This window comes from Salarias fasciatus, chromosome 11, assembly GCF_902148845.1.
Source record: "Salarias fasciatus chromosome 11, fSalaFa1.1, whole genome shotgun sequence".
Taxonomy (NCBI): Eukaryota; Metazoa; Chordata; class Actinopteri; order Blenniiformes; family Blenniidae; genus Salarias; species Salarias fasciatus.
Genome location: NC_043755.1, coordinates 32374446 through 32387367, shown reverse-complemented (window position 1 = coordinate 32387367; position 12922 = coordinate 32374446). Strand labels below are relative to the sequence as shown.

The 12922-nt window shown below is 46.6% G+C and overlaps 1 protein-coding gene across 3 annotated transcripts in view; it reads left to right on the top strand.

Annotated features, from left to right (window-relative positions):
* dpy19l1l (dpy-19-like 1, like (H. sapiens)) overlaps window positions 1–12871 on the top strand; it is a 30273-nt gene extending 17402 nt beyond the window's left edge. Inside the window, exons 10-23 of one of the 3 annotated variants that reach the window (XM_030102349.1) lie at window positions 214–291; window positions 2282–2368; window positions 2530–2589; window positions 4094–4174; window positions 5278–5379; window positions 5862–5936; window positions 6076–6147; window positions 6529–6602; window positions 7253–7277; window positions 8769–8888; window positions 8973–9147; window positions 9470–9569; window positions 9649–9774; window positions 9852–12871. In XM_030102349.1, the coding sequence (XP_029958209.1) occupies window positions 214–291; window positions 2282–2368; window positions 2530–2589; window positions 4094–4174; window positions 5278–5379; window positions 5862–5936; window positions 6076–6147; window positions 6529–6602; window positions 7253–7277; window positions 8769–8888; window positions 8973–9147; window positions 9470–9569; window positions 9649–9774; window positions 9852–10023 (1347 nt within the window). In that variant the 3' untranslated portion in view covers window positions 10024–12871. Of the gene's footprint in view, window positions 1–213; window positions 292–2281; window positions 2369–2529; window positions 2590–4093; window positions 4175–5277; window positions 5380–5861; window positions 5937–6075; window positions 6148–6528; window positions 6603–7252; window positions 7278–8768; window positions 8889–8972; window positions 9148–9469; window positions 9570–9648; window positions 9775–9851 lie in introns of those variants that run through there. The other 2 variants (XR_003932384.1, XM_030102351.1) reach the window with 2 other exon arrangements.
* The last annotated feature ends 51 nt before the right edge of the window (window positions 12872–12922 follow it).

The following is a 12922-nucleotide window of genomic DNA, read 5'->3' as shown; positions in this document are numbered from 1 at the left end:
TAAAATCCTGAAGGGATTGAAAGTGCATCCAATTTTTCTTTAGTGGCTTTGAAATTAACATCAGATGCTTTATTGATCCTGGAGGACATTTAGAAATGGGGTTAAGCGTTCTTGTTGGGGTCCATCTAATTCATCTGTGGTACCTGAGGTTTTTGCCTGAAGCTGAAGGTGTTTAATCTTTTAATGGACTCCTGCCTCTGCTTTGCTCCTCAGGTGGCCTCTCTGTTTGCGTCCTACATCCTGGGCTACCTCGCTGCCGCCAAGATGCAGTCCATCCTCGTGACTCACATGGTACAGTAAACAAGCTTCCTTTCCTGATGAGATGCAGTCGTTCTTCTCCGTCTGTGTGTTGCACAGGTGGAAGTTTCCCTCCACGGTCCTCGGAGCCGTTTCTCGCTCCGCCTCGCTTCCCCTTATCTCCCCAGAATGGAGACTTTCTCATGAGCTGTGAGGTTAAAACCCGCAGAGACGGGGACGACTTTCATTAGCATGAACCGCGCCGCTGCGCGTGCACGGCGGCCGCTCTGGCTCCACGGACCCAGGATGTGAGCGCAACTCCTCCTGCACGCTCGAGGAGAAAACTGTGTGTGTGTGTGTGTTCGTGCATTGTTCTGGCCGTTGGTCCCTCTTCCCCGCATTCTTTCCCTCTAATCCCCTCCGCCTGCCGAGCTGCTCGCCGCTGCCTGTGCGCTGCGCCGATAAGCAGAAGGGCCTTTGTGGCGAGATGCTGGAGATTTGTGTCAGAGGAGGCATACGGCTCTGCATAATTCACAGGACCTGGCAGCCATGACTCCGCCTGCGTGTGGTTCACCAGAAATAAAGACGCACAGCCAGCTGAGTGTGTCGTCTGCGACCTGCAGCACTGGTGATGAACACACACACACACAGGCTCATCGTGCAGCCATTAGTGTGAGCTTTTTATGATTCCTTTATTAGTTTGTAATTAAAAAGTGGGAAATTGCAATTCGTCAGATGAAAAGAAAACCACCACGGATGTAATGTATCGTGAAAATAAATCAGACACCAACAGAAAGTAAATAGAAATTTTAAAACTGCTTTTGACAAATCTGAAACCACTGCAGGGCAGTAAGTGTCTATGAAGGCCCTGTTCACGGTTTCCAGCGAAAATGGGAAACGCAGGTTGTGTTTTTGGTGTCTGTTTCCATGGCAACGATGCTTCAAGCCAACTTGTTGAAAACTGCTCCTGAAGTGGAACTTTTTTAATGCTCTGACTCCATCTCTGTGGAAACGATGAAAACGCAACGAAAACGCTCCGTCTCCATGGAGACGATGGAAACGTTTCCACTGAACAGTCGCTGAAACGGAAACAGGACAGAAACGGCCAAGCCTCCGCTTTGAGGACCCCAGGAGAAGAGAGCAGCTCAGGCCCCGCCCACTCCACAGCTGTCATAGTGACACGCTCAGGAGAGTTTAGCGATTACACAGCAACGTTTTGGAAACGGACAGAAACATTGAAAACGTTGTAGGTTTCGTGTTGGACCACTAGTTGGTGCTGTTTTTGGTTTTTGCAGTGAAACTACAGATCATGCACAAAGGAGGACAGTGTCTGTCCTCCATGCTGCCGTCTAGAAGGAGACACAGACTATTTCAAACCCCAACAAATAGACCTAAAAAACAGTTTTTACCTCCATCAGTAAAACTCAGCCACTGCCAACGCCCCGTTCTTATTTATTCTTATGTCATTCTCTAATTTTATTCATTTTTCACTGCCAGCTGGAACAGCTGGTGCTTGCTGCTGAAACCGTTTTATCATTGTTTCTGAAGTAATGATGATAAATTTGTTCTGTTCCACAGTTTTATCTGACTCTCTGCAGCAGAAGCGCCCTTGTGCCTCGATTGGAAGTTTCCCCGCTTGATTATCGCAGCCTCTGTAATGCTGAGTGGTGCATTTCTCTCCACTTCACTGTGGGATTAAGCATCAAAAGTTCAATGAATGGGATTAAACTGCGCTCGCGGCTGTATATTCACAGTTTAATGCATTTGTCAGACTTAGCATTGTCACTTAATACAGTATATCCCAGACCACCCTCCTGCTGCAGAGAAGCACAGACGTTATTTTTAGTTTGCAGCAGATATTGAACCGTGTGTGTTTATGAGACCACCTGAAACCCGGAGGAGCGGGCCGCACCTCGCCGCCCGCCGCCGGCTTCAGCATCGTTTCTCATTACACGGCGAGCGGTGCACGGCGGTGTGAACCTGTCTGGATTGACGGCTCTCCTCTCTCTCTCTCTCTCTCTCTCTCTCTCTCTCTCGCTCGCAGGTCACGCTCGGCGTCTGCTTCATCCTGATGTTCGGGAACTCCATGCTCCTCACGTCCTTCTACGCCTCCTCGCTCGTCTCCATCTGGGTGAGCTCCAGTCTCTCGATTTAACCGTTCAGCACGTCGGGTCAGTCCGAGTTTAAAACTGCAGCAAAAGCTGCTTTTCAGACGTAAACTTCCAGACAGAGAGTCTTATTTCGGGGTGGATCTTTTCATTTGGTTTTGTTGTGTTTTTGTGTGTTTTTCAGTTGATTATTGCTCTGAGAGACAGATTTGCTCAAGTCTTCAAGCCTGGACTCATTATCTGGGTAAGAACACATCTGTTTATCTGTTTTATTAAACTGGATGAATGATTGCTTTTGCTCCAAATTCCTTTAAATCTGCTGAGGATTGTCTTCATAATGGAAAAATAAGAAAAACAGATACTGCAGGTACATTTCCCGCATATGATTTATTTTTAATCCTTTCACCTTGTTCCTCAATATATTTCAATTTCTGCTCCAGCTCGTCGTGTTAAGCAGTAAACACGGTTATTTCTAAAGTAATGTGGCCCAAAACAGTTGTTTATTTCCAACGTTAAAGAAAAAGTTTCTGGAAACATGCTGTGTGAAGATTAGACAGCAGAGCAGTTCATCGGTGGCGGTGGAGAAATGCCAGCGTGTGCCCAGATATTTTCGGATCCACGGTAACAATCCTGGGGACTGTCTCAAAATGTTAGCGCTCGCTACAGACTTCGGTTGAGTTTTGGAAGTCGGTTTGCATCTTTTGGAAAATAATCCAGTTTTATTTTACAGAGGCAAACACCTGTATGGCTTCATTACGAAAACAAACGTGCCGACTCGTGGCCTGGCTCCATCATTTAACGATGTCTATCAGCCCTCTGTTGAATTGTAGATAACAGTTCTTAAGAAAGAAAAGCTTGAGATTTCAGTTGGCCTGAGCTTTTATTACCTGCTTCTGAAGGCGCCGTAAAACTGAAACAAACAAGATATACATCGAAGTGAACATATACGCAAGATGTATCGCAGCATACAACACTAACAACAAAACAAGTCGGCATTTAAAACAAACCACACTCGGAATGACTGGCATCAAAGCCGCTAGCTCAATGCTAACTGTGAATGGAAAACGAGAAATCGGAGTCTGGTGAAGCAGCACAGCTGTAGAAACTACTGATGGAGACCAGAACATGTTCTGAAACCAGGCGCTTTGTGTTTATTTACACTCTGAAAATCAGCATTTTTGAATGGGTTTCAATGAGACCCAGGCTCTTTTTGAAACCAGCATCATCGCCCCCTGCTGGAATTTCCCTGGCATTACAGCTTTTTCGGCACTTCCGCATTATCTTCATGTTTTATGACTGGAGGTTGGCGCTTGATCTGAACCTTGGAAAATGACTACCACTGCATTTGCTCAGTCTTTTTCACACACTGCGGCAGGCTTACACTCTGTCCAGCTCACTACCTCCCCCTAGCAGGGGGGGCTGAGACACTGCACGTAAGCGGAGACAGTACAACGTCAATTAACTACGTCATTCCCATGGAAACAAACATGGTTTTCAAAGTGTTGCCCTGCAAACTTTCCTGCAACGAAAACTCAAACGACGCCTTTTCAGTTCAGACATCGTGTAAATCAATATGAGAAACCCAAATTTTCCAACGCACCAGTAAATAAAAGACGTTTCGGGAAAATAAAAGATTTTAAAGAGAATAAATGAAAGTCCAGTGATTTTGATGGATCCGCAGTAAAAACGTTACTGGCTCATCTGGAGACGTCTTCCTGCCGGTCTGAGCGTGTCTCCTGTCCCCGCAGGTCATGCAGGGCCTGGCGTGGGTCGGCTCCACCGTTCTGCTGAAATTCCTGCTGTCCACCGTCCTGGGAGCCTCTGATGATGTGAGTCGCCGTAACGCCGCGTCTGTTCGATCCTCAAGCTGCTGTCGAGGCTGCGGACGATCGGCAGCTTTCCAAACGGGGACATTTGACTGTTTACCTGCAGGGGATTTGTTGTCGGACCAGAATACATCAGTCTGTCTTCTTTAGCGCTTCATTATGAAGGTGAAAAATGATCCCAGCTGAGTCTGGGTGAAGGCAGCATGAAACACTAACAGGACAGTCAGATGCAGAAATACAGGAAATCTGAGTCAGAAAATTAACCTGGAACTGATGTTTGTGTCTGAATGCAGAGGGACAACATCCAGAGTCCAGACATGAAGACCCTCAATCCAGACTTTCTCAGAAAATTAAAAAAAACTCAAACATGATCAAAATATTCTTTGGTTTGTAGTATTTATACAGTCTCATAAAAATATTTAGGATGTCCTCACCACCGTGAAACTGATTATTTTTTACCAGACTTTTTACTTTATCTGGTGTTTTAGATGTACATCTTCAAGTATCATCCGGTTCCAGTTTATTTCAGAAGGAACTTTTTCCAAATATTCAGTCTAGCAAGTTTGATTTCCTTCCACAGAACAGAAGCGTCCTGTATGGTTTCTTTTTATTCCTATCATTGATTATTTAAAACATGTATAGATGGCCACAGGCAATAGATATTCCTTTATTTGTTCTACTGTGAGCAAATCTGCATCATTACAGCAGCCAGAATGCAGTAAATAAACAGTATCCGAAGTAAAGAATGTGAATAACATACTGTATAAAACAATGAAGTAACCAGACATGAAGCTGATCATGAGCCAAAGCTGCTGTATTTCCTCAGTGAGTCAAAGTGACTGTTTCTACCATTCATTTGTTGACCTAACCCAGACTTGAACTCGGGTCCTTCCCACTGTGAGGAGAAGGAGCTCACACCACTGCACACCCTCCTCCACGCTCGCACAGCTGGGTTTTTTAGGATGAATTCATCAGTCATGACTGAAGTGCTGTAATGTGTGTTTTAAAAGCTAAAATATTCTGCCATTTGAAAGAAGCTTCTCCTCCACTGCGGAGTGTTGATCAGGCGCTGGAGGATCGTTAAACTCCGAACGTCTCTCCTCCAGGCTCACATCAGCGGACTCATCAAGTCCAAGTTCACCAGCTACAACGACTTCCACACCCTGATGTACACCTGCGCCGCCGAGTTCGACTTCATGGAGATGGAGGTGAGGTTCCGCCCGGCGTGGAAACGGTTGAAGGGTTCTGTCCGGTAGCGTCTCTCGCCTGCTGTGAGGCGGTGTGAGCGGCGGCCGCAGGAAGTCGCAGCATCAGAGTGTCGCTGCTGTCAGGGAAACTTTAGAAAAGGAGGTGCTGAAGCGAGAGGATGCTGACGGTTCTGCTGATGTGTGTCGTGATGACAGAAACTGATGTATCGCCACTCATCAAACATTTACGGTGTTTTTCCAGGAAGAGGAACGAGATCATTTGATCTGAAAAGTACTGGACAGCTGTTAATGAACCCATAAACACAAGAAGAAGAAAATATGTAAATGTGTTTATTGTTCGGTGCTTTTATTGGCAGGTTTGATTTGAGCTGGTTTCTGATATTTGCTATCTATTTGCTAACTGTTGCTATGATGGAAGCATTGTTTTAATCATCGATTTGTCCTCTTCTGTATCTTTATATTTCCTCACTAACCTTCTTCAGTCCTTCATATTTACCTTGAATTTCATCTCACAGCGTTTTCCCTTTTTGCAAAGCCTCTTAAATTCCGTTCACCTTGTGCGTGAGTCGCTGTATAAATCAATCAGTGTTGTGAATGTGTAGATGAGGTGAGTACCTGTTGACCTCGCTCATTCTTCCTCTCGCTCTCTCTCTCTTGCTCTCGCTCTCTCTCTGTTTCTCTCGCTCGCTCTCTCAGACTCCTGTTCGTTACCTTAAAACGCTGCTGCTGCCCATCAACGTCCTGGTCGTCGCTCTCATTGCTGCGAAGGTGAGTCTCTGTATTAAACTACATTTGTACCTATAAATGTATGTTTACCTTCATTTCAGTGTCAAACTTGCATTCCTCTGCAGAGGGAATAGCCGATCCAGATGGAGGTTTAAGCTGACAAAAGGGAAGAATAGTGAGGAGATTCTCTCCTGATTCCTGTCACTTGTAACACTTTCAGGGAAGGAACATCAGAAAAGGAAATATTAAAGGAGCTGCTCTTTTTCTGTAGTTTAATCTTGTTACGTTCTGCCCACGCTAGGCTAAGAATACATGAATTGATTTGACAAAGCATGGCGTGCGCTACGCGGCCAAGCTGCTGGCGAGAGCTCCTCATTGGAAAACAATTTCCTCCGAGCTGAAATGTTCCCTCGTCCTCCGCAGACGGTCCAGGACGTCGTCCGAACCCTGAGGCTCGGAGGGGAAACCAAGATGGACGACGCCGATGAAGCCGCAGGGTGAGACTTGCTGTCCGGACTGATGTGGCTGAGATTCAAGGTTGAAAGAAATAAATCAGATTGGCTAATTAAAGACGACGACGCTCATGATCAGCGCTATTGATTTCTTGCTGTGCTGTCGCTATGGAAACCAGAAAACTCCAGCCTGAGCAGCCTCTTAAATCCAGCACTGAGCCTCTCCTGCACGCTGAATGATGAACTCAAGAGGCTCATTCAGGAGTTCACTGACAGCTGGAGCAGCGCTCATTACCGCCACCCAGTGCACAGAAGTGCAACTACACAAATTTTAAAAGCTGCTACTTTAACGTTTTCAGCTGCTTCCTGGGAGCAAATTGTGAACTTCCTGTTTGATCTGCTACAAGTTGTGACCCCAAAGATTCAAACCAGTCAACCTTTAACCAAACAATAAACACTGAAAATGACAATAATCACAACATAAAACCAACTTTGATGAAGCCTTCTGATGTGAAATACAGTGAAGTGTCCCAGAAACGTCTGCTGTAGATGTTGCATTGTGGGTAGTTGCTATGAATGTGTTGGTTCCTATTGTTGTTTCTACACAGTTCATAATATTTCTATATTATTTATCAGCGATGCTCCTCTGTTTCAGGCCGCTCAGTTCATGTATTTCTCTTTATTCTCCACTGCAGGTCTGAAATCGCTGCGAAGGGAGAGGTGAGAAAAACCACTTTTCATCTGGTTGATGTTAAAAATACGTGCAGATCTGATCTCAGTAACACCTCCGCATAAACGTGAGGCCCTTCTTTCTTTCTTTCTTTCTTTCTTTGGCTGTGGTTTTGCGGACCTGTTATATTTGATTAGATATTCTGCAGCACGGTGAAGTCTGCTCGGTCGCCGCGTCCCTAAGTGATTTTCATCCCTTTTCTCATTACTAAGAAATGAAAGGCGGCTTCCTTTCCGCTGTGAAATCCCGCCGGGCCGCCTCTTGTCAGCTCGCTCCCAGCCGCTCCGTGTCCCCGGGCCGCGAGGCGCTCAGACGTTCACCCTCCAGCCGGAGTGCAGCCAGGTTTCTTCACATAACGGCTTTAATGTTTCCGAGAGTAACCGCCTCTCTGTCGCCGGAGAAGAAGCCCTCCTGAAGGAAAACACTCCTCACATCAAAGCGTGGCGTAAATGCGGTTATGCAGCGGGTCCGGCGGTCGCAGCTCAGGGTTCAGATCGCTCCCGACTGGAGGGAGAAACCTCTGAAGTGATTATAGCTGCAGTCAGAGCAGCGCAACAAATGATCTGCTTTAAAATGAGCAGTCACGTCTTTTTTTTTTTCTTCTTTTTTTTTTATAAGCCGGCATCTCTTGACTGTGAAGCCACAATTATTCCACTGCAGAACTCAAGAACTTCACTTTTCACACGTTTTGTTGCCAGCTTTAGTCCACAGTGGACCGGATTCTTGTTTTTAAACAGAATATTTGATGCATTGCACTCCATAGTAAAAGTTTTAGAAATGTTAGTAAAAATGTGAAAAACTGAAGCATGGAGCCATCCTGTGTCCAGGATGTGGTGCATAGAAACATTAATGTGCTCCGGGGATCTGGTGGGGGTCAAAGGTCAGGGTCTGCCCATGGTGACCGCTCCGCTGTGGAATTCGACTCTACAAACTCCCGACCCCAGATCCGCTGGTTGAACCTCTAGACCGCCGTGGCCACGAGAAACAGACGCCTGAAAAACCAGCTTCAGCTTAGTGAAGTGCAACAGTTCGACTTTTAACCTTTAACCTCAAGAGTTCATTTGATGGCTTTAAGTCCTAAATGGTTTTGATGTTCTCTTCCTTTTTTCCATTTAGTGTGAAGAAGAAAAGCAGCAGTCGAATTTAAATGTAATGTTTCAAAGATAATCGGAATCGGAATAGAATCAGAATAGCCTTTATTGTCATCGCAACAAGTTACAGAAGTTACAAGTTACAGCACAGCTGAGTGCAGTGAGGCTCGTTATCTGGCTTTCTGCTGGACTTGGGCATGAATCATCATGAGATTCAGGTGGGTTGAAGCAGGGAGACGTGGAGGACATGCAGGGCTGCGGCCCTCCAGGACCCACTTTGGACAACCCTGGTTTAGAGTTTGACGTGTGTCTGAATTGACCTGCTGAAAGGTTTCCCTCACGGGGCTTCCTGTCACGTTGGATCAGTGTGTGTGTGTGTGTGTTCTGCAGATGGTGTACCACAGCCTGCAGCTGCTGGCCTTCACCGTCCTCGCCGTCCTCATCATGCGCCTCAAGCTCTTCCTGACGCCGCACATGTGCATCATGGCGTCGCTGCTCTGCTCCAAGCAGGTGCGTTTCCGTCCCGGAGCCTCACTTCCTGTTCCGGACGCTCGCCGCCCGCTTCAGCGCGCCGTCTCTCCGTCCTCTCCCCAGCTGTTCGGCTGGATCGGGGAGCGGTTCAGGCACCAGGCGGCGGTGGTGGCGGTGCTGGCCGTCATGGCGCTGCAGGGGGTTTCCAACCTGCAGGCGCAGTGGGGGATCATCGGCGAGTTCAGCAACCTGCCGCAGGAGGAGCTGCTGGACTGGATCCAGGACAACACCCCGGCCGGCGAGTGGCGTCGTCCTCCGCAGCGCCGTGATTAGGATGATCACAAACGCTTAACGGCGAGATTATGTTTACTGCCCAGCTTTTATCACATCATAAAATATTTACGGCGGCTGGCTGTGCTCCGAGCGCCGCCGGCTGCCGGAGTTCCCCAGAGCGGCGGAACACACAGCAGCCGAGTTCTGCGGGAAGGAGGGGCGGATTCATCTCGCATCTAGAGTCTGACGAACGCGAACGGGAACGCTCTGCATGCCGCGCTTTTCTTTCCTTCTGCCGCCGCGACATGAGAGTTTGAATAACGGGTGTGTTTCCCGCCGTCCGTCAGATTCTGTGTTTGCCGGCGCCATGCCCACCATGGCCAGCGTGAAGCTGTCCACCGGCCGGCCCATCGTCAACCACCCGCACTACGAGGACGCCGGTCTGAGGTCGGTCTCAGTGCTGCCGGTGGGGTTGAACGGAGTGTCTCATTGCGGTGTGAAGTGGGACTGTACTGATCTGTTACAGGGAGAGGACCAAGCTGGTGTACTCCATGTACAGCCGCATGTCGGGAGAGACGGTGAAGAGGAACCTGATGAGGCTGGGAGTGGACTTCTTCGTTCTGGAGGACTCCTGGTGCACCCGGAGAACCAGGTACCCCCTCTGCAGACCCCGGCTCCGGCCTGCGATGGCCGCTCTGCTCATCCTCCTCCTCTTCCCTCCCCCGACAGGCCCGGCTGCAGCATGCCGGAGATCTGGGACATCGAGGATCCGCAGAACGCCGGTAAAGTGCCGCTCTGCTCGCACATCACCAGGAACTCCCGGCCGCACTTCACCACCGTGTTCGCCAACGACATTTACAAAGTGCTCCGAGTCCCCAAAGCCTCCAGAGAGCTCAGATAACATCTCTGGACCCAAACTTCTCCTCATCTCTGATCTGTTTGGTTCTTTTCTGCCGTTGCTGCAGTTTTTTTCCTCATTCTCAGAAATTTCAGTCGCCCAGAGATTCAGTTTTTTCATCGCGTGGTTCGGTCGACGGCGTCGAGACATTTCTGCCAAGTTGTCGGAGTGGCCTCCCCCTGTTCTGTTGTTGACCTTGAAGGCTTTCCCAGTGACGCCGCCGTAGCTCCGCCTCCGTCTGGTTTTCATTTCCAGCGAAGCGGAGGTTTGTCTGGCGGGAGCGAGCGGTGGCGCTGTCCTCACACTGTGAAGCAATACTCCACCGGCGCCGGCTTCCTCCGCCTCCGCAGTGTTTTCAGTCGTTACACTTTCTATAATTTATTTGTGTGAAAACTTTTATGCAAACTCAACCGTGTTTTAAGAGTTTTTAGTCTTTTTTAAATCCATGCCATTCAGCATTACTGATCTTGGACTGAATTTGAGGTTTTGTTCTGGATCCACTCGTAGTTTTGGGGCCAAACATCGTAAACAAAGCCAATAGATTTGCTCCAAGCTGCCCGCCTACAGCAGGGTTTTTCCCCTGTTTTGTAAAAGGCCTTTGTTTTTGTACGACCTTTAAAAGGTTCTCTGTGCTTTTTTGATTATTGTCTGTTGCCAAAGGAAGTCTAGTGATCGCAGCTGCGTTTTCAAGGGTGCCGTAGCAACAAGAGACGATTTCTTAGTAAAACGAGAACCGTGTCAGTTCTGTGGCCGCCGACTCGTCGTAGCAGTGACTTTTATGTGAAGAGTAGCAGTTCTTTCTGTTGCAGACGGTTTAGAAAATATGATGAATTGATTGAGATGAGAGTGCCTGTGTTGTGTGGCAGAAAAATGACCAGTTTCCTGATGATGTTGGTGGTTTTCACGTTTTCATGCTGGATTGTCTTTTCTGGAGCAACCTCCCCTGTTGATCCGACCTGGAGATCGGTGTAACGTACTGCAGTCACCACGCAGGTAAACAACGATCTGGAGCTGCAAAACGTCTTCAGTATGATGGTTATGATGTGAACTTCATGGCAAAAATCCCATAAAATAGTGAGCAGAACCTCAAATATTCATTTTCACTAAATATTCTGAACACACCAACAAGCATTTACCTCATTTCCCAGACTGTAAGGCTCACTTGATTTATTTCCTGATAATGTGACGTGTGAAGAAGGGACTCTTATATCATAATATATGGGTAAACACCTTCTGCAACCTCTAGATGTCGCTGTATGACAACCGAATGCTGCCTGTTTTTGTAATGTTTACAAAGTCAATCAAGTAATTGTCAATAACACTCTTATCTCTCGCCTGAAAGAGGATTTAAAAAAGAAACAACTATGAGTAAAACTGGGAAAAGTAGTGAAAACCATGAGACATGGGAAGAATGACAACAAAAACCCCTGAAATGACTTTCAAAGAAAAAAATTTGAATGCGAGAAAAAAAACATGCAAGGCTGGATATAAAGATCCAAATTAGTTAAAACAACTTAAATGGAAAACTTTGGATTTTCTGCGCAATAACTTTATTCATTTCATTGATGAAAGCTGACATATTTTCCAGGTTATTCATTGTTGTTGGAGACTCTGTGCTAATAAAGAAACTTTGACCTTCATCATCAGCCCAAAGAAATACTGAAAACAGAGAAACTGCTGAAATCAGGTACATAAACGGATCAGATGTAATGAAATGTTCATTAAATGCATGTCAGATACAGATTTTTTGAGAATATCAAAGCTTTAAATGAAACCTCAGCAGCTGCGTTCGCCTCATTTTCAAGGTTAAACGTGTTTTGTGGCTTCAGTTAAACCTGACTTGGTGAAAAGTCACTAAAAGGCTCTTCTGTTCATAACGGTTACAGAATGTGGGTATCATAAAAAAAAAAAAAATGTCCTGCACTTATTTTTCATTACTTGTGACAGATTTTTTTTTTTCTAGGGACAGATTCGGCTTATCGTCTAGAAAATATGGTATCCAGGTCAACGAGCTTCATGCAGTAATATTAAGTATTGCAGTATAGATTCATGATCAGTCCCTGAAGCTGAAGCCGACAGTATTAATGTAGTTGTTATAGCAGTCGCTCTTTTGAATGTCAGTGTTCTTTCTTTCTCTTTCCTCCACCACTGACTGATGCTTCTGAAATATTTAGGGTCATCATTTTAGCCACCTATTAAATCTCACACTTCTTTCCTTCTTAAAATTCAGAGTTTGCAGAGCTCTGTCTGCGTCGAGCGTGGAAACACTGATCTCCTTCTGTTTTCTGCAGTGTGTGTGTTTTTTTTTTTTTGACATGTTGATCTCGGTGTGGGGAAGTTTGCAGTGTGTCCTGTTTCCCTGATGAGGCCAGATCGATCTGGTGAGGCTGTCTGCCCCCCTCTGGTGGAGCACAGGAAGTGCATCCAGCATGAAAACTCAGCTGCAGTGATTTCCTCCCGGCTCGCTGAACAGACTGTGTACTCATGTGATGAAGACGATCTGCTGGATCCGTCTTCATCACTGTGAGACAAACACGAGCGCGCTGCGGATTCTCTCTGAATGCTTTAAGCTCCGGTATTTTCTCCATCAGTATTGGGCACGGGTTTGATGGAGCTGAGGTTACAGAAGTGGTGAGATGGCCTTTTGAAGACGTGGTTCTTGTGTCTGTTGGAAGACTGGCTGTGCTCGTCCGGTCTCGTCAGGACTGGAGCTGCTGTTACGGCGAAAAAACAAACACTTTGACAGGAACCGTTTTGTTCCCGTTGCAGCCCTCGGTGTGTTTCAGATGTCTTTTATAATATTTGTCTATTTTGTCTGTATTTTGAAAAAAAATAAAGTATTTGCCATGAACGCCGTTGCTTTCTTTGTTTTTAATGGAAAGGTCAGCGTCACTGAAGTTTT